Here is a 27,088-nt window from a genome sequence, read left to right on the forward strand (position 1 = left end):
CTTGTAGTTCTGTAGATCAGAAGTGAGACACACATCTCCCCAGGGCTGAATCATGGTCTTGGTGGGACTACATTCTTTTTGGAGGTTCTAGGGGGAAGATCTGCTCCCTTGCTCATTTTGGTCATTGCAGGATCTAATTCTCCATAGGACAGGGATCCCTGTTTGCTTGCTGAGTGTCAGCCAGAGGCAATTTCCAGTCTCCAGAGACTTTGTGGATTCCTTACCTTTGGCCCCCTTCCTCCTTCTTCAAAGCCAGCAATGGCAGATTGAGTCCTCTCAAACTTTTTATCTCTCTTGCTTCCTCTTCCTTTTCATCTCTCTGATTCATGCTTCTACCTCCCTCTTTTGATTTTAAGAATTCTTGTGATTGGAGGGACCAGCAGTTAGCATAATGGCTATGTTGTTGGACTCCCATGTAGTAGACTGCAGTTCGCATCCCGGACCTGGTGGCTTAAAACTCATGCCTGGCGCATGTGCGTGCGTGCCCAAGATCCCGAGAGGAGAATGGAGGAGAAGGGATTGCTGCGTGACCATCCCCCCTGGGGGGTGATTTCTCACTTTCTGTCTCTCTGTCTCTCTCTGTCTGTCTGGCGAGCACACGCGCCCTATATCTCTCCAAAAAAAAAAAAAAAAGAATTCTTGTGATTACATTGGACCTGCCTGGATAATCCAGACTAATCTCCCTCACCTGAAGGTCAATATATTAGCAACCTTAATTCCATTGCAGCCTTTATTTAACATAGAGTTCCAGGAATTAGAGCGTTAGCATATTTGTGGGACAATTACTTTACCTACTACTAATATACACACAAATAGGAGATGTTTATTTAATTATTTTTCTTCTTTTTTTTTCCTTCCTTTCATTTATTTATTTTTACATTTTTCCACAAACATTTACTTTACATATCAAAAAATTTTAGCTCATACTCCATAGTTCTTGACAGTTTACAAACAACTTTCAAAATTTCAAAATACTGAATTTTAAAGATAATGGTCAAAATATTTCTTATAATTTTATATAATTTTATGACTCTATAACAACAGAAGCAGTATGGTAATTTTTTTTAGAGTGCAGACACTTGGTATAGGAGATATTTATAATGGGAACGAGTATAGGGCTCTGAATTCCAGCTCTGGATCTTGATAATGGATTATTCAGGATGTGCTCTTAAACTTTTTGACAGTTTTCTCTGAATTGAACGGAAAAAAAAATCACCTGCTCCACAGTTTGCTATGAAAATTGGAAGTAATATGTAAAATTGTGTGGTACACATCAGGAGGTCTAATTTACTACTTTAACAAAAAAAAATATAAGAGTATTCCTAATGTTCTAAATATGAGCGCCAACTCAATTTAGAGCCCAACTTCCATTGGAAGATCTTAACGTTAGCAGCATAAAGGCCAAGTGCTCTTTTGTTAAAACTTCACTTAACCAGCTGGGTTTATTAGGCGTGAGGGGGAAGTTAAAGCTAAGAGTTTATGATTCATTTACACCTAAATCATTAAATGCTATTTTAAGGACATAGATGGCTTGAGGCTTTTAAAATAATTGTAATAGCCTTTTCTTAAACAGAAATTCTGTCAAGAGTAAACAAACTAAAATACCATTTGCTTTGAAATTCCCAAACAAATTTGGAGTGGGTTCTAACCTGCTACAATACATCCTTCCATCTGTGTCCCTGCAGGGACAGCCCTCCTGAGAAGAAGCATCACCTCTCTTTACTGAATGGGGAGTTAGAAACTATGGCATGCATGAGTGCAAAGAAAAATACTCATTTAATTTGAATGTTTCTTTTCTTTATTAGAATCATTTCCTGGATTTTAACTATTCTAATTGGGAATTGTGTTCTAGTGTTTTCCATTAGTTAAAAATACACTGCTTCTAACTATCTAAGGTGGAAAAAATCGCTCCACAGCACATAGGTAGAGAACTATGTTTCCTGGAGGTGTTGAGGATCATTTGAGCTAGCAAATTGATGAATATGATGTTGCAGTCAAATTGAACTAACTGCCTTTTGATGAGCTTGAGTGCAGCTTGTAACTAACTAGGGAGAGAAGAATCTAACCAGTGTGTATTTTAAATGAAACAAGAAGATTCAGGATGCAGGTCTTGAGCAATTGGAAGAGCTTTTTCCTACTCCTCTTCTGCCTTTTCCCTTCTTCTTCCTTTTTGCTACTACTCTAATCACTGGCACAGCCATACTATGTGGAAAGCCGGGTAGCACAAAGCCGTGATCACACACATATACTTCATAGTTTTTGAGAGATGTTTTTATAGATCATCCCATATATTGGCACTATATTCACATTACGGTTTCTGACAAAAGGCCAAAGTGGGTTGCTAGTGTACTTGAGTGAATTTTCATTAGTGTCACTTGGAGATGGAGAGAGCCATCGATAGCTCATATGATCACAAAACACTTGCACAAAGGGGAAAGAAGAAAACTCTGCTTGATTGAAAATAAGGGTATTTTTTTATCAGTAAAGTAAAAAAGAGTTTGCTACTTAGATGCTCATCTTTTGGTAGTGCTGGGTTATGAGTAGTGGAGGTGAGCTTGATGACTTTGACCACTCTTCCAATCATATAATTTTAAGAAACATTCCAGCCACTAGCCCTAGAAACAAATTCCAGACTTTCAAGACAGGCTGAGGTGGAGTTTCCTGAGTTCCCAAGACATCCCTGGAGACTTGGGCAGCCATCTGGACCAGGTTTCTCTTTGACCCATGAGATTTGGATGAGAGATTAGCTTTCAAAACATGAAATAAAACTATGGCGGGGGTAGAGATGATGAGCAGTGCAGGGCTCTGAGCATGCCAGGAGAAGAGGTGTAAATAATGCCAGAGAGTTCATATTGTAGTAGGTTGGTGAGGAACCCGTAGTCCTCTGAGATTTAATGCTCTAAAAGTGGAAACGATTGAGAGGAGAAAATAGGCATTCTCTAACAATTTAGCCTGTGATGTTACTTGAGAAAGGTCTTAAGATTAAAGGCTGAAAAGATTTCAGGCAAGAAAGTTTCTGTGACAAGCTATGACATCATTCTGTGAGCCTAACTGGAGCTTCTGTGCTAATAGATATTAAAAGCAAAGACATATATCTAGCCTCAGATAAACACACACACACACACACACACGCACACAGTGCAAAGCTGGCTTTAACAATGTGCACAGGGCAATGAGTTACCTGGAAACCTCTGCCTTCAATGATGCCTGACCTCCATAATTATGCATGGTGAAAGAGGCAAAATTTAGTGCAAAAGTAATGCCCAGTATCAACCTGTAAGTAACCTTTAAAGCCTGCCTAGCTGTTTTGAGTCCCTAAGGCACGGCAGCCAGGAGTACTTTGCATTAAAAACAGAACAAGTGAGACCAAATAAAAAATTTTAATGAAACTAGTCACAATGAAACATTTTCAAGAAATTCAGATCACATTTAAAAGGAATACAGGAAGGGACCAGCAGTTAGCGTAATGGCTGTGCTGCTGGACTCCCACATAGTTGACCGCAGTTCACGTCCTGGACCCGGCGGCTTAAAACTCGCACCGGGCACGTGTGCATGCATGCCCAAGATCCTGAGAGGAGAATGGAGGAGTAGGGATTGCGGCGTGGCCATCTCCCCTGGGGGGGTGATTTCTTGCTTTCTGTCTCTATGTCTCTCTCTGTCTGTCTGGTGAGCGCACACGCCCTATACCAAAAACCTCTCCAAAAAAATAAAAAATAAAATAAAACAAAAGGAATACAGTTTATCAGTCAGTTTGATAATCTGTGAGCAGCATAGCCATCTTTTATTCTCCTCCAAGTCATTCCCCCTACTCTAACTAAAAAACTAAAGATTATATGAAACTTTTTCTTCCTCTTCTTTTTTTTTTTTTTTAGTGGTTTTTTAGAGGTTTTTGCTTTTGGTCGGTGTCAATGGAAAGACAGAGAGAGACAGAGAGACAGAGATAGAGAGACAGAGAGAGACAGAGAGACAGAAAGAGAGAAATCACCCCCCCAGGGGGGATGGCCACACCGCAGTCCCTTCTTCTCCATTCTCCTCTCGGGATCTTGGGCACGCACGCACACACACCCAGTGTGAGTTTAAGCCACCAGGTCCAGGACTCGAACCACGGTTGACATAGCTATTACGCTAACTGCTGGTCCCTATATGAAGCTTTTTCTACCAATAAGAATATAGGTGGTTGATTTCTTTTTCCCCTTGGGAAAAAAACACCTTCCCATTAACTTGAAATCAGCCTCAGTTAATACTTGGGGTGTTTTAATATGTATGAAGTACTTACCTTGGGCTAGGTGGGCACTGTGGTAGATGTTTCCACCACATCATCTTCTTTAGTTGTTAAAAGAACTCTGGGAGCCAGCAGATGGCATACTGGTTATATTACTGGACCCCCACAAAGCCAACTGTGGTTTGAGTCCTGGACCCAGTGTCTTGAAATTCACATCAGTTGTGTGCATACACAAGATACCGGGAGGAGATGGGATTGCCATGTGACCATCCCCCCGAGGGGGTGATTCCTCACTTTCCTTCTCACTGTCTCTATTCCTCTGTTTCAGGAGAATGCACTCACGCTAAGCAAAACAAAACAAAACAAACAAACAAAAAACATCTCTTAAAAAAAGTACCCTGTTAGGAGTTAAACATTGTGATTCAGGTTGGTGATTTGTAAAAAAAAGATAGAAAATGGACTTGTAGTAGGTAGTGGAGGTGCTTTCCTCCACCCCATCACTATCTGTCTGTGAGTATACACTGAAATGCTGCCCAAATAAATATCTGGTCTCAGGAATGAAAAAGGACAGAAAAAGGAATGAACCCATAATTAGTACACACTATGTGACAATGTGTCAGCCACTGTGTTAGGCACATCTCAAACTTTAATGTGCACAGTGATCACTTCAGAACCCTGTGAAGATACAGATTCTTTTGCAGTTGATTTGCACTTGGCAAGGCTGAGACTACATTTCTAATGAGCTCACAGGTGAAACCTAGGCTGCTAGGCCAGGGCTTACTCTTAAAAACAGCTATCATCCTGGGAACCAGCAGTTAGCGTAATGGCTATGTCGCTGGACTCCCACGGAGTCGACCGTGGTTTGTGTCCCAGACCCAGTGGCTTAAAACTCACGTCGGGCACGTGTGCGTGCGTGCCGAAGATCCCGAGAGGAGAATGGAGGAGAAGGGATTGCGGCGTGACCATCCCCCTGGGGGGTGATTTCTTGCTTTCTGTCTCTATGTCTCTCTCTGTCTGTCTGGCGAGCGCACGCGCCCTACAGTGAAAATCTCTCCAAAAAAAAAAAAAAAAAAAACAAAAAACCAGCTATCATCCTGTTACGCGGGTGAGGAAACTAAGCCTGAAAGAAGATATACGTCTTAGCCAAGGCCATAGTGGTGCGAAGTGGTGGGGGAGCTATGACTTGAAACCAGGGTAGGTTGATAGCCTTTGCCAATATAGCCTACTGCATTGGCAAAGGCTTTTTGAAACTGTCTCCTTGAGAGTCATTAGTATTGCAGACTGATGAAGGGGCCTGCTATTTTCTAGTTTTAGTTTCTATTACAGCTTCCTTCCTTTCTCAGGACGATATCTTCCTTTTACTTAATTGTGCTTATTCTGGTGGATATTTTTCTCACTCCTTCATGAGTCCCAGTCCCAGCGGCTCAAAACTCACACTGGGCACATGTGTGTGCATGTCCAAGATACCGAGAGGAGAATGGAGGAGAAGGAATTGAGGCATGGCCATTCACCCTGAGTGGTGGGTGATTTCTCACTCTGTTTAACCTGTCTCTCCAATGAGTCCATGTGCCCTATAGCAAAAACACTCAAAAAAAAAAAAGTGGAATCTCTGGAGGTGGAACCTAGGTATGTGCATTTTATAAAAGCTCCATAGGTGATTCTGATGTGCAGGTGATTCTATGGAGAATCATGGAATAATTGGACTCGAGGAAAAAATTTCTGGAAAATGTAGCTCTGGCCCCCATTTTTTTGTGATGCTGTGGAAGAAGGTTTAGTGGATTTATCCAGCCAGTTATCAACAAGGTTCCCATTGAATTCTTTGTACCATTTGATTTGGTGAGTGTAAGCATGGACTTCTCTTATATGTAAAGTTCAAAATGGTTCTATATGAAACCTTAGAATGTGGAGTCTATGCAGGGAGTTGATGAGGATGGACCAGAGTAGAAAGATGCAGTACCATGGACTGGCTTGGGGGCAAAGATGTTTATTCTAAATCCTGATTTACTCATCGCCTCAATACTTTTTAAATTCTCAGTGGGCACAGGTGCTCACCAGGGAGAAAGAAAAGGAGAGAGAAAGAATCCCTGTCAAGTGATTTGATTACTGTGCCATCTTTTCCCCTCCATTTCTTCATCCATCAAGATGTGGGGTACGCCTGTACACATGCTAGATGTTATTTTCAAGCTGCTAGGGTGCCTGGGATTGGAACCATGATTGACCTTGTGGGATTCAGCTCCATGTGTACAGAACTAACTGCTGTGCTATGGAGCCAGTTCTCAACTCAAGATTTGAGGATGTTAAGAACAATTGTTTGTTTTTGTTGTAGGGCATACATGCTTGCCAGAGAGAGAGAGAGAGAGAGAGAGAGGGAGAGAGAGAAAGTGAGAAAATACCCTCCGCTGAGGATGGCCACACAATAATCCTTTTTCCTCCTGGGATTTCGGGCATGTGTGCACATACATCCAGAGAGATTTTCAAGCTGCGAGGAGCCAGACTCGAACCAGGATCAGCTATTTGGCAGTCCACTGCTTTAACTACCAAGCCACCTGAAGGTCCCATCCAGTTTGGTTTTATGTTTAGTCAACAAAACTGGCCAGTGAAGAAATAGTAACTTTTAAAAATGAGGACCCAGGATAGGGTTGTTTTAATTGCAGTAGAGCTCAGAGCAAACCGCTGTGGTTCAGGCTAGGAAGGGGCTGCTGTACAGAAATGTGTGCTGCTGTGTAATTTTTCACAGTGTATAGCACTACTGCATAAGGGTATGTGGCATTCCTAGGCTAAGGTGTGAGAAGAAATGAAAATAACAAGAATCAGGGGCCAGAGGCTGCCCTTGGGGAAGGAAAAGAGAGGGGAATTTTTACTTGGAAGAGTGATGAAAGGTTTTACTTAGAGCAGTAATTCGCACCCCTGGCTATACAGTTGAATCACCTGAGGAACTTTGATAAGTACCAGTGCTCAGACCCCACAGGAAATTGAGGTTTAATTGGTCTAGTGTGACACTATGAGTATTTTAGTTTTTAAAAGTCCCCCAGTTTATGCTAACACTCAGTCACAGCTGAAAATCGTTGCTTTATGTTGTGTTTGCACTGCAGGGGGAATGCAGATAGGCAGAGAGAGCTGGGGAAAACAAAACAAATTGCTTAGGGCATCATTCTCCATGTGTGTGATCCCTGACAGCTTCATCAGCACTGCCTGGGAACTTGTTAGAAATGTCAGTTCTCAGGCCTTACCCCAAAACCACTTCAATTAGAACCTCTGGGGATGGGGCCCAGTACTCTGTCTTAACAAGCCCACCAGGTGAGTGCAATGCACTCTCAAGGGTAATTTGGACTAGAACAGCTTGCATGGGAGGGAATGTAATGAGATAGGGTTGGATAGCTGGAAAGTAACAAGATGGTGTCAACTGCAACTGTACCATTGAGATTTACAACACCCCATGTTTTGAGGTGGAATGTGCAGCTTTCTGATCTTGCTGTATCTTTCTCACATGCTTGAAATTATAGCAGGGATAAAATAGATGTCATTCATAGGTCAGAGGACCTCTAGAAGCATACTCTGCTCTGCTGGGGTGGAAGTTGCACTTTTATTCTTAATGGACTTGTTTTTGTCTTTAGTCAGAGGATGAGTCCTTCCTTAGCACAGGGGCCTTTAGCTGATGGGAAGACTGGGTTTTCAGAAATGATTTCCCATCCCTCCTTCTTGTTTCTTGTTCCCCTCTAAACCAAGACTTCACTTGGCTGGACCATACCTGTTATTTACAGCAGGCCCTTGAGGGTACTTGCAGAGTGCTAAGTGATGCCACTCAGTGGAGAAAGCCTTTGTCCAAGGTTGAGTGAAAACCACACAGATGTGTAGCAGTAGTGCTTTATATTTGCCAGTCAGATGCTTGCCATTGCCCAGGGAACTGGCATGCTCACAAGTGTATCGCACCCCTTGTCCTGGTCTGGACAATGTGAGTCAGGCTCCACTGAATGGAATAACTGAACCCTTGTAGGATGCTGAGCATCTCTGAGAGTCACAAGGTGGGCTCTGGGATCAGTGCTGTTTCTTCACAAAGACATTTGTAGGCCAATGGGTTTTACCCATCATCAGGTCAGTGATTCTCAACCAAGGTGATTTTTGCCTCCAGTGGACTGGGGAGAGGGAAATTTGGCAATGTACAGAGACATTTTTGGTTGTGGCAACTTGCACAGGAGACCTACTGACATCTGGTGAATAGAGACTAAGGATCCAGCTCAGCTTGGAGCAATGCATAGAGCAGCCCCCTACAACAAAGATTATTGGGCCCTGTATATCAGAAGGGCCAATGTTGAGCCTAGTCTTATCCAAAGCCCTCATTTTGGAATTGAGGAAGCTGATGGTCAGAAAGGTGAAGTGACATTCTAAAGGTCATATAGAAAGCAGCAAGTTAGAGTGAGGATCCTGCTTTCTGAGTCACCAGAGCAGCAATGCATAGAGCAGCCCCCTACAACAAAGATTATTGGGCCCTGTATATCAGAAGGGCCAATGTTGAGCCTAGTCTTATCCAAAGCCCTCATTTTGGAATTGAGGAAGCTGATGGTCAGAAAGGTGAAGTGACATTCTAAAGGTCATATAGAAAGCAGCAAGTTAGAGTGAGGATCCTGCTTTCTGAGTCACCAGAGCACAGCTCTTGATAGTTCCATCTCTAGTAAGGACAGTATTTCTTCCACTGCAGCTACCACTTGCTTTGTGCCTGGCCAGGTGCTGACCTTTTCCTGCTTATTACACTTTTTTCATAAAACATAACTCCAAGGTAGGCCTAACTATCTGTAGAAGGAGCCATTTTGCACATGCAGCACTACCATGTGTAGAATGTTATAGGCCATTAGGAAAGCAAAGGTGATCTCCAAAGATGTGGAGACATGGTACTTGCTCTCTGGGAGCTCACAATCAAATTGTGGAAGAAAGACCTATGCATGAAAATAATCATCAATATAACTTTTTGGTAAAAACTCATGATAACCCAAAAACTGTCCCAAGTCACCACAAGATAAATCTGCTAAAAAGTTTCTTATAAATTAGGAATTACAAGAATGATTTACCATTTGCCTTAGCATTGTGGGAAGGCAGCAAGAAGAAGGAGGATATGCTTCACTTAGTTAATAAGAATTTTTGGAATGTATGTGATGACTGTCCTGGACCCCACATGTAGAATGATAAACGAGAAATAAAATATCCTTGCCTTGGGGCCAGCAGATTGCATGGAGGTTAAGGCAGCTGGATCCTACATGGCTGACTCTGTGGTTCAAACCCTGGACCCAGCAGCTTGAAAGTCACTCTGGGTGCGTGTGCATGCATGCCCAGGATCCTGAGAGGAGAATGGAGAAGGGATTTCAGTGTGGCCACCTCCCCTGGGGGGTGATTTCTCACTTTCCTTCTCTCTCTGACAAGCACACATGCCCTATAGCAAACTTTTAAAAAAATCAAGTCGAGGAGCTTATATTCTTGTGAGGAGAGTTGGAAAAGAGACAAATGCATACATACATATATAAGTAAAGTAACTACACATGGTGACAAGTGCACATTTACCTAAGGTGTCTGAAAGGTATCTCTGAGAAGATGGCATTTTAGTATCAATAGAACCCTGAAAGACATAAAGGGAAAAGCAGAAAGAACACTAAGTGCAAGGTATTGAGGAAATAAAGAGCTTGGCATATTTTACAGACTAATGGCAAGCTAGAGTGAGCAAGAAAAAGAGAGGTATGTGATGTAATTGAGGAGGTGTGATGGCTCGCCATGGCAGCGAGTTTGCATATCATTCTATAGGACAAAGAGCAAAACAGCCTGCAGAAAGATAGACTGGAAGAAGACCTAGTAGTGCTTGGGTGATTGAATGGAGAATGAGAGAGTTTGCAAATGAGAAGGTAACTGAAATTTCTAGAAATGTTTTAGAGCTGTTCTTAGCTTGGCCAAGTCAAAAACTATTAGCATCAATTTATTCATCAAAGTATTTACATAAGTTACTTAGGCACATTTAAACCTGATATCGTGATAGTCTGCTGTGGCAGTATAACTTAAACATCATATATTGATACGTAGCTAGGAGGCAAAAATGGAGGTCTTGAGCCAATACATCCTGTGGTTGAATGTACTTTTCAGCCTGACAGGTGCTCAGTGATCTGGAAGAGTAATCATTCTAATTATTCCAGTTTCTTTTTACTTTCTTTCTGATTATATGAAGATATTTGATAACCTAAATATTTCCCATATTTTCTGTTTTATAGATGGTTTTAATTTTTTTTTGGAGTCACTAATACAGGCCTAATAACTTTGAGGGTAGTCCTGTTGGCTGTATTCATTTCCATTGCCCTGGTGATTTCACATTTGCTTTGATTTAAAATCATGTATCATTAATTATGTTGAGTCATCTTTGTGAAGAGATACTTTAAAAAGCAAAAACCAACAATATCAAATAATTGAGGACTTGTTAACTGCCTCCAGCTTGAAGCCAGCAAAACTTGTGGGTTACAGTGGCCTGATGAGAAGGCATTGTCTACATAGTTTCCTAGCCCATGTCTATTTGCTTTCCTGTCTTTGAATAAAGAAGGAAAAATTTGTTGGAGGCAGTGATAGTCTTGGAAGCTAAGAAATACTGCAGAACCAAATCGCTGCCTAATATATCAATGCTTTTACAAAGTAGTCTCATATTAGATTTCCTGTCAAACACACTGGTGTCCTGGCTTCTAGGATGGACTTTTAAAATAACTTACTGAGTGACTTTTATCACGTCTCTTCCCCTTCCTCAGCTTTATTTTCCTTATGTTTTAAAACAAAGGAGCTACATTAAATTATAGGTAAAAAATTTTGTTGGAGATGACATGGAAGATTGCATTATAGTGTTTGCCATAATACTAAGTATTTGGGTAGCTGTTTTATGAGCCCAATGTTATATTTATTGATACAAGTCATAAAGTAAACTAGGACTGGACTTGTTAGACATAGGAACGGTGAATAACTTTTTAAATTGAAATACATTTAAAAGCTACATTAAAAAATCTCATAAAAATTTAAAAATAATAATTTCATTATATTGAAATAATTTCATTATAATGAAATTATTATTTTAAACAATTTTATCTAAGATCATTACAGTATATGTTGGTGCCTGATCTATCCCTAGTTTGAATTGAGAATACCATATTTCCGTGAACATAAGTACCCTAATCTAGGTCAGCAGGCTAGGAGTCCATCAAATGCTCTTTTTTACTATTACTGCTTACTGACCCTGTCCTTCATCTTGGTGACTGCTGAGACACCTAGAGAAAAGTGGGATGGTTCAGTACTACTGCTGAGAACCCAGATCGAGATGCAGGCCTGCTCACCTAATGCTTAGTTAACAGAGCATCTTTTTAAAATGGGAACCAGCTCCTTTCATAAATTGTGCTCATTACTATCATCCCACTACTAAAATCACTTATTCTTGTCACCTCTTTGTCTGAGTATGCCACCCGTCAGTGTCTGCGTGTCTGTGAATGTGTGGATTTGCATGTGTGCACTTGTCTCCTCCAACTCTATACTACTCCTATGGAACTTTGGTGTCCCAAGTGGGTGGGCTGTGTAAGTCTAGGGTCACTGGCTATGTTGGTGAAATTTCCCCACAGGGGCCTATTCTGTGGTAGCTATTGTCAGCCTTTATAAACTGATAGTGCTCCTGGATCAAGAAATCAACCATGAGCCACTTTTACCATGTTGAAGTGTCAATTTGAACTTCTGGGGAAAGGGCGGGGGGGATTTGTTTAAATCCAGTGTCTACTTAGTACTCATTGGAGTTTGCTGTCTGCTTCCAAGGTTGGATAAATCATAGTTGGGAAGGGCAGCAGGCATCACTGAATGAAATGTGGACATAGTTTAAATGTACAGAGGGTTGCGTGTCAGAAGGGAATGAACTAAATGAGGAAATGGCAGAAAGCATTGGACTAAGTTAGGAAAAGAAGAATACCATTATTTTTTCCTGTTTTGATGAGCCAATTTCTTTGCAAGACTCCTTTTTCCCTTTCCAGAGCTGGTGCCCGATGGGAGCATTACATCCTCATCCCCCTTTTTAGGGAAGTAGAACTAAAGACCCCATTTGTCTTAATGCTGGGGTCCTATAGGAAGTCCCTTTTCATCCCTGCTGTTGTCAAATAACATTCAGCCACTGTCCTACTTGAAGAGCCTTGGGAACAAGTGGTTTATTTTATGCAATAGCTTGATTTTCCATCTAAAATATTCTCAACTTCAGAGATTTTATAGAGGAGCTACATATACAATGCCACTTCTGATTAAATAATCCAAAACGTTTCTAGATCTTGTGTCAACATGGCACCAAAGTATTGTTAGATTGACTATTCTTTTTGTTTTGCTTGAATTGACTGATATTTGAGGCACTGAGTAGACACAGCCTGACACCCAAAGTTGAGCCATTAACTCCCAGATGTTCATGATTTCCAAGGAAATGCTTGGTGCTTGTGGTTATCACTCAGATGACTCCTTAAATGCTCCCATCTTGGCACCTTTTGCACTTGCTAAATTCCATTTGAAGAAAGAACAGGAGAGAGAGAGAATGCTGTGGAAAGCAATTATCTTGCACTTCTGTGACCTTCATGCTTTCTCCATCATGATGAATTTTGGGATTAGCTCTTAGTCAGCATGTCACTTTCTCTAGAATTTTGTTGTATGTTACAGATAACCAGTTGTATCTAATTAAACAATAATGATAGCGGGACAAGGCATTTTCTGGGAATTAATGACCAGCTGGGAAAAGCTGATGGCTGAAGAGTCAGCCAGAGGCTATTAGTTTCAGTCTACCATTAATCTCCAGAAATGCCTGTTTGTGACGTCAGTATTGGTACTGAACAATAAAAATGGGAGAATTTACTGATATTTATCATATACTTCCCTATGCGTTGTCAAAAAGTCATTTTCCTCTTTTTTTATCCTGCAGTTGTCATTTAATCTTAAAATAGGTTTCCTATATAACAGTATATGAAAATGCAATTTCTCCGTTTCCATATAATTGTGGGTTTTTTTTTTTTCCTTAAAGAGCTCCAATTTGGAAAGTTTTCTTTAAATATTTTGGATAGTAAAACCAGAGTTTGTCTTCAGCTGTGATGCTGGAATTTGATGTGTCTATATTATCATAACTATCTGCCCATGGCAGGAAATGGTTGCAAGTGTTTTGAATAGCAGCTGTTGCTAGCAAAGATGTGCATTCGACAAGAGTCTAAGAAGTTATAGTCACGTTCCTTGTAAATGAAGGGGAGTGAGATGAAGGAAGCTGTGGTGGTGTGTCTATATATTTTTGACTAGTGCTTCTGAATGCTAGAGGAAAATAGAGAACTGACTAAAATATTCATCCCTTCTTGCATAATTTAATGAGTTATAAAGGAAAACAACAATTCCACATACCAGCAGTCTATCAAGAACTTGTTGTAAATTCATAGTACTAATTTAAAAGTTAGGTTGGTTTGTATACCATTATTCCTACAGATTGAAAGGTCTTAAAATCCATGAAGATCCCAGACAGTGGATTATTCTGCCAAACCCAGAAGCTGCAGCTCCCTTCTAAATTCAGTCAGAAGCTGTTAGTTATCTTTTCTTTCTTTTTTTCTTTCTTTTTTTTTAAGAAAACCGCGACAGTAATCTTCCCATAAGTTTGCGGGTGGTATCAGTCCTCCTAAATGCACGTTAAGTGTATGCATTTGGGGGAGTAGAATGAGTCAGCACGTCATTAATCACAGTTTTGGAGGCACTGACTCACTCCTGATGAAATGGAATGCCCTCATTGGGAAGAGTGTGAAAGAAAAATATCCACTCTTGGGTCAATTTCCTATTTCTGCAAATGCAGACTGAATTTGCTCCTACTTTGGTGGGTGGTTTTCAGACTAAAGAACGTAGAAGTGGATCCCGAAAAGGCAGACATCTTGCAGAGGAAAAAATTCTAGCGATAGACAATCCTGCTTAGGAAACTTGCAAAGGGCTTAGAAAGAAAAAGTAGAGGGAAAGAAGCCTGGTGTATATATATCTAAGGCCCAAATTAGTAAACCAGGCCTGGCTCTTCCATAATCCAACAAGGTAGGTTTTTGATCTAGTATTGATTATTAGTCTATCTACTGGAATCTCTTGTCTTTATTAAGTGGTTTTGAACATCTGAAGAATATTTGCAATAATCCCTATTTGAAAATCAAAGAGTAAAGAGCAGTGTCCTTGATCTTCTGTTGGATTCAGTTTATATGTTTAGAAATCAGGCATTCACCAGGAACAGATGAAGAAAATAAACATGAATTAATTCCCCTATAATTGGTGGACATGAATCAGTGTCACCTGTAGATATTTATATTGCATCTCAGACTGGAACATATGAGCTCTCCATGATGTTTATTTGGCTCCAACATGGGTATTGATGCTAAAGTACTGTATTGCACTTTGGGTACACATTAACACTGTTCAATTTTCACTGTGCTAGCCATAGAGGTCTGTATAGTCCAGTAGCTATTCCCAGGGCTTTAATGTTTTCACCTGAGCCACTAAACATAAACTTGCCAAGCTACTGGATGTTTTTCTTTAAACTTTTCTTAAGAATGTTGTTTCTTTAGTCTTCCCTGGGAGTAGATTTGATTTAAGACGTTCACTGCTTTCATGAAGCTCTAACTTGAGTTCATTTTGTTATGTGGTGACCACAGTTCTGGATGACGCCCCCCCTGGCACACAGGAATACATTATGTTACGGCAAGATTCCATCCAATCCGCGGAATTAAAGAAAAAAGAGTCCCCCTTTCGTGCTAAGTGTCACGAAATCTTCTGCTGCCCGCTGAAGCAAGTACACCACAAAGAGAACACAGAACCCGAAGGTTTGTGCACGACAGACGCGTGTTTTGCTTGTTTTCTCTCATTCTTCTTTTCTTCTCTTTCTTTTGGATTGTGCATTGCCTTCTGGTTTGCTGTGTGTTGTTCAGCCCCTGGCTCGCCAGTGAATGTGTTATGCAGTCTCAGATGGGACACTGTCTAATACAGTCATCTCCGGCACAGCACACAGCATCCTCCTGCTTTTTGCAGCTGAAACATTTTCAGTTGGTGTCATTACACTGTCCTGTTTGGGCTGCAAAAGTTGCTTGCTCCTTTAGCCAACATCTGGCCAAGTCTGTTCCCATCACCTCTCATTCCTGAAGCACCAGTTGGCTGAGGAATGGCACTTCTAAAATGAAATTATGAGAAGATTGCTTCAAAAATTTTAAGTCTCCTTCACACCATAAAGCTTCTGCATTGCGCTCGAAGAATGCTCGTGAACTACTTAGCTTGCTGAAGCAGGCCCACTTCCCATGTAATGCACGCCAGTTGCACTTTGCCATAGTGAATTGCATGCTTCGAGGAAACTTTGAGTAGTTTGTTTTTCTTTTCAGCTCAAATGCAGGTTTGGACAACTCTACTTGCTGTTAAACTGAGGTTTATAAGGTATTCATTGCAATCCATGTCACAACCCTATCCCTAAAGCACCTGGTCTGGCCAGAAAAAATATTCAGCTTTCTGGATATCACAACAAGAATGTTTTTCACATTGTGAAAAAAAAAAAAGAATAGTAACTTCAGTGCCATCTTTATATATTTCAACTTCCAAAATGACACTTGAGAATTATAAAATGTGTGTACTAATTACTTATTGTAAAACAGCCCATTGTCCTCTCACCTGAAATATTATTGATGCCCTTTGCCAATGAGTAACATTGGAAGTGACAAAATTCACCTGTCATTTGCATCATGAGTGGTTCTTGTATTATTTCTAAAAGCAACTTTGTTCCTGTTTCAAGTTGTTCTTTTGCAACATTATAGGAATCCTCATTATAGCTGTCTTTCATATCTGGAAGAGACTGCCATGTAGTTCTGTTTAAGTTTTGATGTGTAAAGAAATTACTCCCAATGGGCTTTAGTCCATAGTTTTGGAAGTGAAATTTTACATCCCCAAATTTCCCCTTCTCTTTCTTCCAAATAGACCTTTAAATGTCCATTGCCAGAAAATTAGAAGGCTATACATGTCTATGTCTAATTGTATTTCAGCATTTGCTTTTATTTTCTGCTCATACTTTGGGTATACAAGCTATCCACTTTGAGTGTGAGTTATGATGTCAATGCTTAATCATCTGGAAGCATAAATGCTGAACAAGTTAGTATCTTCTCTCAAGGAGTAAAATCAATTTTCAGTTATTTAGCAGAGAAGATACTAACTTGATTTCATACTTTACTGAAATAAAAAAATTAGCTACTACAATTACTTTACTATATATATTATATTTTCTACTTTGTTTTGTCTAAAATTATATACACACACACATATACGACTGAAAGAGTGAGCAAGAGATTGAGTTTGTACTTTCAGATTAGCCTGGAAAACAAAATTTGTTTTGGGTAAGAAAAATAAAACATTTACGAAGCAACTGGTTAAATTCAGTCAAGCAGTTGGTAAGAAACTTAAAATGGTTTCAACAATACTTAGGACTGAAAAAAATAACTCAATTTAAAACCACTGTTTCTTTTATTATTACATAGAATTTTGACAGGATCTGTTCATTTTAAAGCACCATCTGGAGTGTATTGTGAATACCATTATGAATGTTCTCAGATATGAAGGATTCTTTAGAGCATGGGTAGCAATAAACTATTTTCTACAAGGTTTGGATAGTTTTTAATCTATAAATTGAGTGGCTGCCATTATGTTTAACATGGCTGTCTTGTATACTTTGATGATGAACATTGTCTTCTTTCAGATTGAAGATCTCCCTTAGACATGCCCTCCTACCTAAATATTGGCTAGCAATATTTAGGGATAGCAGAGCCAATATTTTCTTGTTTATTTCTGTGAATTATTTGGAAATAGTATTAGACTCATTAAAGGTTTTCTAGAATGACATTTAATACTGTTTACAATCTTACTGTACCTGTTCAAACAAGGGCCCCGAAGCTAATGGTGATTACGGACCATAAAATGCAAATACTTGATCTCTGTACAAATTAACAGGATCCAGAAGACCTTAGATGGGGGCGAAAGAAAACATGCTGTGGAACTGACCTTGGATAAATAAGGAAACAATGCCAAGAAATTAACATGTTTACTTCATGTAGGATACCGAAGCTCATCATTTCCAGGAGGTGAAGTAACTGTGGGTTTGGAAGGGTTCAGTGGCCACTCTGGCATCCTGGAAGATTTGTGCAAGACTGGTTTTTAAATACTGTAAGGTATAGTCTTCAGTTCTCTTTTAATGTTGCTGTAACATTTTATTATAATTATTAGAAATAAAATACTTGATTATAAATGGATTTCTTAGATCTAAACTATGTCCATACACTGAAATATTTTATTCTCATGTGAAGCATTTTTAAGAACTCTTCCCTGTCATGGTTCAGTATACCAAAGCATGAGACATCAATTGACCTTGGCTATGGATGCCCACCAATTTCACAGCAAGTGAAGGCAATAGACAGGATGGTTAAGTCATTCTTTGTTCTGTGCAGTACCAGCCTTCCAGTCTGACTTCTAATGAACTCATTTTTGTACAATGTCAAAAACCCTCAATTGGAAAGTGCATTTAAATTTGGGGGGAAATGAAAGTTTGAATTCCATATCCTTTAGAAATGATTAAAGCAGGCCAAAAGTTTTATGTGTATAATAATAAAGGTGGAATTATTTTGATTTTTTCCTTACCACAGTGATAAAATAATCCAAATTTTTTGTTATCACTGGCTTCTCAGGATGCACTAGGGCCAAAAATAAAATTTTGTCAAACTCAGATTTCTTTTCAAGGACAGCCAATTCCAAAAAAAAACTTAAATATCTTTCAAATATTCATGATTTTCAGTTATGTGATTATTTCCACAAAACGCACTTATGATACAATCTTATGCGAGTGCTGGAATTTGGCTGAAGAGGCACATACAAGAATGTGAGTCTAATTTGGCTCAGGACCAGCAGCAATTCTTTGTTACAAGAAAGCTACATGGAGAGTGGAGATTGTTACCAAATCTTTTTCTTACTGTTCCAGGAGCCTTTTGGCAAGAGAAAGTATAATCTTTATAGATTTATTCTTTTGTTCACTTTTCCTTCCTATGTCATGTGTGCCAAAATGAAATCACTCATTTAGAGTATCTCATGGAAGTCATCTATTAACAGCATAGTTGCTGCTTCCTAAATGCCATTCATTGGGCCTCTCCCACTAATGTTTGCAGATTGTTAAGAAGACTCACACCAAAATAAACAAGCTCTCAAATAGATGTGGTTGAAAATCTACAGGGAAAAATAAATTGTTGATTCCTAGTATGTGCTTTCTAGATTAACATCACTGGTTATAATAGTAAATTGGAAGGAGTTAACACCGTATAAGAAAAAAATTAGAGTTCAGCAATTTGTCACCATCTTTCTATTTAAATTTATTTTTTTTTTCATGTGAGAGAACAGTGAAGGCACACCCCTAAGAGATTCCCTATGCTGTGATCCACCTCCAACCTCAGCCAGCTAGCATCATGGGCCTGTAAGTGAGCCTACTGTATACAGAAAGCCCCAGGGCATGAAACCAGTAACTTCCCATATGGGTCCAGTTGCATTATTGCTGTGAATATTCTTCATCTAGCCCTGTTACTGTCTTTGAATCAGGCATTTGGTCCTATTTTCATGTGACATATATACATCTATTTTCATTATATCTATCTATATATTCCTCAGGACATCCATAACCTTTTTATTGAGAGAGGTATCCAAGAGTAGTGACTTTGGTTGGAGTAGAAGAAAATCTGTGCTTGAGACTAGCAATGAAATGCAGCAGCTTTCACCACTGAAGAACAGCAAAATCATGTGCTAAAATTAAGGGAGTATATTTGTGACTAGCACAATGACTCCTACTCTGATAATGCTTTGCTTTCTTTATCCCAGAAAGAGAATATATCACCATGAATATCAGTCTTCCCTAAATGGTAGGAGACGAAAAAGGTAGAAGAATATTAAGGTACATACTAAGGGAAATGTTTTTTTTTTTTAATTTTTTTTCAATATGATTGTCTCCTATTTTTATGTCTTCCTCTTTTTAAAACTAATTTTCCTTTTGAGAAAAATGGGTCAGTATTAATTTAATTTAATAGGCAATTCAGTAAAATAAATCTATTGTTATTAAATCTTTTGTCACTACACTAGATTTAGGTAACAGCCTCTGATGTTTGACACTTGAAAATATATTGACTTTCAGGAAAGATATAACTGTTTCCATGTCTATCCCCCTGAGAGTCAGAATGGAGGAGATATTCCTATTTTTTAAAAGAAGAAAAAACAACATGAGGCCATGTGTTAGGGTGACTCTGAAAAGATACAAAGACTTTTTAAAAATATTTTTTATTTCAAAATGACTGTGACTGGGACCAGCAGTTAGCATAATGGCTATGTCGCTGGACTCCCACATAGTCGACCGCGGTTCGTGTCCCGGACCCGGTGGCTTAAACTCACGCCGGGCGCATGTGCGTGCGTGCCCAAGATCCCGAGAGGAGAATGGAGAAGGGATTGCGGCGTGGCCATCCCCCCTGGGGGGTGATTTCTTGCTTTCTGTCTCTCTGTCTCTCTCTGTCTCTGTGGTGAGTGTACGTACCCTAGAGCAAAAACCTCTCAAAAAAAAAAAAAAAAAACTGACGATGACTTAGGATCATCTCGCCTTTGATTTATGACCCAAAGAATGACAAAACAATGCTAGAGAATTTTTTTGTTCATCAAAGCAAATGGCAAGTTAATTGCAGAGTCACAAGAAAGATAAAAATATTGGTCCAAATTAAAGCCAGAAATCTGAAGACCTTTGTTATTTGCAGTGAGTAAACACTATCTTCTCCCCACAAAGTTCAAATGTGTTTCTCTTGGTTGCATGTCAATTATTTCTTGGAAGACATCTTGTTGTGTCCTAATAAGTAATCAGCAATAGCAATGGAACAAATTCTCTCTTCTCTCCTATTCCCCTCCACCTTATGGCAGTAAACACAAAATTAAGTCATATTTTGGAAATGGTCACTACTCTCTGGAAAATGTACAATCTAATCAAGGAAGTATACTTAGCAGCCAATAATTCAATTTCAGGACAGGATAGGCATTTATTATTCTCTTATTGAATATCTGCATCTCAATTCAGTCTCCAGGCTGGCTTTTACAGAAGAAACGAATAATCATTCATTCTTTGAAAATATGGTTTGCTTTCCAAATTAACAGGCCTCCCCCCTCCCTTGAGCATAGCTCCCATCATGGTCATGATGCTGTTTTCTTGAGACAAAGCAATTTTTCCTTTGCAACTCTCTTGACTGAGGTTTACCTTAGTTAATGTTGGGGGCAGATATTTCTGTACAAAGGCAACACCCCTTTCAGTCACTTAGGTTTAAAATGGCACTGTTCTGGTAAAATGCTCTGAAAGGTCTATTAGGTAAATGATAGTGTCTGGTTACGATTTTGATTTTTAAAATGTCCAAATCAAAGTATGCTATCCGGAAATTATCCTTGGCAATATCTGTAAGTTATCTATCCACATGAGTTCTGCCTCTTTCAAAGATATTACAATAGAGATCATGTTGCCAACATATTCCAGGACTCTGATGTCTCAGCAATTCCTCATGGGTTTATTTTTTTAAAGTGTATTGAATTATTTATTCCATGAGTGAGGGAGAGAGGAAGCAGCCCCATAGGGTCTTGACAGCATGACCCACCTGCAGCCTTAGCCAGCCTGGATCATGGACAAAAGGATGCCTGGTAGGGAACCAGTAGTTAGCATAACGGCTATGTCGCTGGACTCCCACGTAGTCGACCGCGGTTCGCGTCCCGGACCCGGTGGCTTAAAACTCATGCCGGGTGCGTGTGCATGCGTGCCCAAGATCCCGAGAGGAGAATGGAGGAGAAGGGATTGCGGTGTGACCATCCCCCCTGGGGGGTGATTTCTCGCTTTCTGTCTCTATGTCTCTCTCTGTCTGTCTGGCGAGCACACGTGCCCTATAGCAAAAACCTCTCCAAAAAAAGAAAAAAAGGATGCCTGGTATACTCAGGGAGTTCTCCAAACTTGAATCAGGAAACTTCCTATGTGGATGTGCCTTGCAGTGTGTTGTTTTACCACTGTGCCCCCATCTGGCCTCATCTGTTTTTCTCCCTCTTTGAGCCAGTTGATAAACTGCTTAAGAAAATTTCTTCTGACCCAGCATGATATGACCCAGCTAGAATTAGCACATTCCCCAAATCATACCCAACTCTAATGTTTGAAGGTCTGCTTCTGTTAAGGAGATGCACAAGAATGTGCTACTGCCTCTGCTCCAATTTTCATCCTGTTTTTTATTTTAAATGGTAACTTGCTTCTCTGGTTGAAGAGAATGCAGGGATGAACTATACTCACAGATTCTTAAATAACCACCAGATCAATGTTTTCCAGTTATGTTTCATGAAATACTGATCATATAAGATATCTTTGTGAAAAGATAGATTCTGCAGTCAAATGCATGTTTCTCAAATTACATGTCACTCATACAGAGACACATTCATATGATTATCTTGATTTTTTTTCCATTTGTCAGAGGGCACGTGCACTTACTAGAGAGAGACAGAGACAAATAGAGAGGGAGGAGAAAGCATGAGAGATGTGTGCAGACTATACTTTGAGTGACACTCCTTTATGTTAGTGATTTTCAACCTCGTCTTCAGGCTGGAATATCCTGAAGACCTTTTAAATAATACTGATGCTTAAGCGCAACACAGACCAAAACTAACTACATTTTGATAAGAAATAAATAACCTGCAAAATCTCTGGTAGTAGAGGCTCAACATGAGTACCAGTTTCAGATTCCCACAGGTGATTCCAATGTGCTAACAGGGCTGGAATCACTGCCTTGGAAAATATTCAACTTGGAGCCTGGTCTGTAGAATGATGTCAGCTGTCAATTCAGAACTCGTATCATGCTGATTGCTTGGGCCTCTTCAGGAGGTGCCCGTGATTAGTAGGCTCAGCATGATAGGCAACACTGACGTGACCTTTGGAACTTGTGACCGTGTGAGGTATCCATCTTCCCTAACACACACACACACACACACACACACACACACACACACACGTTTCTGAAGTTCACTTACCTGTTTGCCACTCTCCACTTTTAGAAATAAAATCAGTCCTCTCCATAGGAGTGTGGTAATCTGCCACCTTGTGACCAACATCCTTTCTTGCAAGCAATTGTTGCAATACTTACTCTGCTTCAAACTGATTTAGTTTGGAAATATTAGATGGAAAAGTTCCTCAGGACCTTCGTGTGAGAGTACGTCAAGAAGACAGAGAACAAGAAAACCTTTTTTCTGTATGCCAGAAAAGTACTGCTGCTTCTATAACTTGATTGCTACTGCTCCAGAGTGAGATTGCAAAACTTGGACTCCAGCTGCTCGTGGCCGGGTATCTGTGCCTGAGTTACACCAGAGGCTGTCATCATTGAAGCATTGCCCTCTTATCATATAGACATAATCAGCTACTGAAGCATCAAATTATTACAGTAGCATGGTATGTGAAAACCAGCTCTGACATGATTTGGAGGCTTTAATTGCTATCCATGTTTATAAATCATCCCTAGCATTCTAAATTACATTGATTCAGGTATTCATTTGTTATACTCTTCAGCATTTCTTAATGTGCTTAAAAGAATGCCCTCGGGAAAGTGTTGAACAAGTGACATTATTTCCTGCATTTTATCAACACTTACTCTTGTCTTGCCTCACAGCCAATATCTGCACTCACTTCAACACATGAAAGCCACATGGCCACTTCCACCATGTGCTAGCAGATTTCTACTTAAGAGCCACAACTATTTTAAGATTATATATTCACAGAAAAGCCCCAGGGCAACGTGCAAGCTGTCCACCTTGGGAGACAACACTGGTACATTGGCACAGAGACAGATATACAAGGGGAAAAGGGGAGAGAATGAGCTTCCACTGGGCGACTTCTCCGTATGGTGAGAGCATTGTGTGAAGCTGCTTAGAGGAGTGGGAATTTGGGAACTCTGTCAGGTAGGGGCTGCTCCCTTCATTTTACAGATAGGTGAAGTAAGCTACAGAAAGGTTACATCATATACCCAGTAAATGGCAGAAATTGATGTGAACTGGGCTTTTCTGGCTTCTGAAGTTCATGCCCATTGACTTCCATGGCTGCTCCATATGCTCAATTTTCTCCTCTTTGCCCACATGTACATTTATTATCTTAAAGCAATTTTAGTGTGGAAAAGAAATGCTGATCTTTTTTTTTTTTTTTTTTTGGAGAGGTTTTCGCTATAGGACGCATGCACTCGCCAGACAGACAGAGAGAGACAGAGAGACAGAAAGCGAGAAATCACCCCCAGGGGGGATGGCCATGCCACAATCCCTTCTCCTCCATTCTCCTCTCGGGATCTTGGGCACACACGCACACACGCCCAGCAGGAGGTTAAGCCACCAAGTCCAGGACTCAAACCGCGGTCCACTATGTGGGAGTCCAGTGACATAGCCATTACGCTAACTGCTGGTCTCAAGACATGTTGATCTTAAAGAAATAAAACACAGACCAGCAGTTGGCCTAATAACTATGCTGCTGGACTCCCACGTAGCCGACCGCGGTTTGAGTCCTGGACTTGGTGGCTTAAACTCCTGCTGGGCGTGTGTGCGTGTGTGCCCAAGATCCCGAGAGGAGAATGGAGGAGAAGGGATTATGGCATGGCCATCCCCTCTGGGGGGTGATTTCTCACTTTCTGTCTCTCTGTCTCTTTCTGTCTTTCTGGAAAAGTCCATAGTCTTTCATGTAGATAAGAACATGTCTCATACAAAGAATGGCCCTGGAAGGAAGTCCATTTTGTTCTCTAGTTATGCTAGTGATATCTTACTGAGGCACATTATCTGATCTACTAAGTAACCAGAAATTGAAGGACCTTGTGCCTGCTGTCAGGAAAGCAGTAGATTAAAGAAGTGATTTCTTCTTGAGAGAAAAGAAAATAGCCAGATTTGATTTTAAAATGTTTTTAGGGCAAATTCTCATCAAATTTGACTTGGTCAAAATGCTTTACAGTCTGCAATGTCAGACTTGGGATTTAGTCACTGTGCTGGTATAAGCTTCTCAGCAGCAGCCCAGTTCTTGTTCACCTCAGGCCAATTGACTTTCTACCTCAAAATGTTGTCTCACACAATATTATCTGGTGACCTAAGTCCCTGTAAGATAAAACCTTTATTACATGGTCAGAAGTGACTAAGGCACATGAGGGGTAAGTCCTGCCAACCTGGATTGAGTCACTGTCAAGATATTGTTCTTTGTGACTTTCAAGAAAAGTGGGATTGTGTGCAGACTTTTCTCCAGAACCATGAAAAAGAAAGTTTCAGGAATTTTCATGATGTATTCTGTATTCTGTGTAGGACATTATATATTGTGCTTTGGTTAGATGCTTACTGTCCATTTATAGCATCCTTTGTGTGCCAGGTAGGTCAGGTTTATTATTGCAAATGCTCCAACCACCCCATGAGGAAGTTGCCATCGGTTGTGAAGGGAATCATGAGGAAATTGGAAAGTAGAGATGTGAAGTAACTTTTTCTAATTCACACAGCTTCAAATGCAGGATTTGAAGTCAAGTCGATGGAGCTCCTAAGCCTGATCTTTTCCACCACACTGTGCTACCTCAGTCCCTCCTATACCCTGACACCTCCTTGTAGTTGCAAGACAAGAAAAGAGCTCAGCACCATCTTATCGACTGCCGGTGAGAGCTATTATTGAATATTTAAATGGAAACCGTAGAACTATTCTTTTTTTTCTTTTTTTTTTCTTTTATTTGCCACGGGGCTTGTGAACTGGTAGAGGAAAAGTGAGAAATCACTCCCCAGGGGATGGTCACACTGAAGTCCCTTCCCCTCCATTCTCCTCTTAGGATTTTGGGCATGCAAATACATGCACCTGCCATGTTTTTCAAGCCACCAAGTCCAGGAATCAAACCATGGTCAGCCATGTGGGAGTTCAGTACCTTAAACACCATGCCACCTGCTGGCCCTAGAACTATTCTTTAACCTCTCTGCAGAGTGCATTTATCCATTGCACCCAATGGGGATGTCCTCTGTGTGTTTCCCACATCCTGGGCTTGAATGTTGGCATAAGCAGTAGGCAAGGGGTTAAACAAAGCAGATTTGTCACATGTTCTTCTCTCTGTTTTCCATATGAATGTTTACTCACTGCAGACCATTTTTTTCTGCAATACTTGTTTAGAGTTGTGCTTCAAACCCTATAGTTTACTAGCAGCCTTAAGTCTAGCCTTAAGGTCTAGCAGCCTTAACTAATTCTTCCATGAGCTGCCTTCCTAGGAAAAGAGAAGGGATACTGCAGAGAGCCAGAAGTGCCATGTTTCTGAGATGGGACCCACACAGTTACAGAAGCCTGTTTACAGGTTGTCCAGATTTGGACCCTCCCACTGAGAGCTCAGAGGCTTCATTCTTAATTTCAGTTCATGTACCGACTTTGAATTTCACTGGTCTTGTGCACTGAGAAGGGTGGCCCCCTTTTTAGGGTGGTCTGTCCATAAGTACACAGAGATTATGTGAACTAACACATTCATATTACGGTTTTTTGCTTTTTATCCTTGGGTGAGCACCAATGACTTACCTTGGATTAGGTGCAGACCTTTCTCCAAGGACCTCAGTGAGGCATGAGCTGTCTCGGTTGAACTCTACCAGGACCCACCATTGTCCTCATGGCAGCACAATTGATTCTGTCCCCTTTAAAAACACAAACACTGGGGAAAAGGAAATGTGTCCCTTTGTAGTCACTAGTTGCCATTGAACAAGGGTGTGGACACACACCACTATTTGAAACAGTTTATTGAGGAAAAATACTTAACAAGTAGCAAAGTAGTAGAACTCACACAGTCTCTCTACTGGGGTCCTTTCTAGGATACATCAAGTCCAGTAAAGCTCAGACTAATCATAGCCCTTTCCGGGATAATGTGGGCCCGGGCTAGATGTTCATACAGTGAGGACAATTGTCTAGTGGGCTGCCTCAGGCTGCGAGCAAAATAGGGTTCTTTTCATGCAACAAGGAAGGAACAAAGGACATTTCAAAAAGTAAGGATTATAGAAACTGCCTGCCAGTAACTTTCTCTCTTGTTCCTTCTTGAGCCATTTTTCAAGTACTCACTTAATTTTTCTGAGGAGGTGGCATTTTGGATCTCTTTTAAAAGATTCATGAATGATTCAGAAAATGTCTAATTGGCATGCATGGTTAGCTGTTCACTTAATGGATAATTGGTTAAATATATCCAGAATATTTACTGAGGGAGAGAAAATGAAAGCAAATCAGAATAGTTTGGAAATCTTTTCTTCTAGTGCAGCATTTTCTGTGGGAACAACTACTAGTATCGTAAAAGAAATCTGGCTCCCTTCCCAATCAGGACTCCATTTGAACAGACAGCATTTATTTTGTCCCTACTGAGTACAGCTTTATTAAATAGGCTCTACAATCACAGCATAGTATCTAGTCACAAGGCGTGCTCAATAAATATTTATCATTGCAAATAATGTATTCATCTAAAACAATTTGATATTTTGAGTTCAACTGGCCATTTGTCCTAATTCCAGGCAGTAAGTGGCTGATAGTGCTTCTAATCAGCATTAATCAGAATTGATACATTTGTCAATAGAAAATGAGTGTCTTGTACAAGCCAGGAATTATGCTGGACACTAGGCACAGCATGATGAGGAAGATGGTACTGCCCTCTAGGCGCAATTAAAGTGTGGCAGGAAAGGCAGACTTTGAACTTCTCTATTAGGTAGATTGTGTTGCATTTAAATACCCCTCTAAAGCATAGTGGCTTAAAACAGCAACTAATGTATTATTTC

The 27,088-nt window shown here is 40.3% G+C and overlaps 1 protein-coding gene across 1 annotated transcript in view; it reads left to right on the plus strand.

The window, feature by feature from the left end:
* The first annotated feature begins 14,909 nt into the window (after window positions 1-14,909).
* Window positions 14,910-27,088, plus strand: part of FGF13 (fibroblast growth factor 13) — a 228,792-nt gene continuing 216,613 nt past the window's right edge. Inside the window, exon 1 of the mRNA XM_014592499.2 lies at window positions 14,910-15,072. Within this exon, the coding sequence (XP_014447985.1) occupies window positions 14,943-15,072 (130 nt within the window). The 5' untranslated portion in view covers window positions 14,910-14,942. The remainder of the gene's footprint in view (window positions 15,073-27,088) is intronic.

The sequence above is a fragment of the Tupaia chinensis genome, unplaced genomic scaffold (assembly GCF_000334495.1).
Source record: "Tupaia chinensis unplaced genomic scaffold, TupChi_1.0 Scaffold000706_1, whole genome shotgun sequence".
NCBI lineage: Eukaryota > Metazoa > Chordata > Mammalia > Scandentia > Tupaiidae > Tupaia > Tupaia belangeri.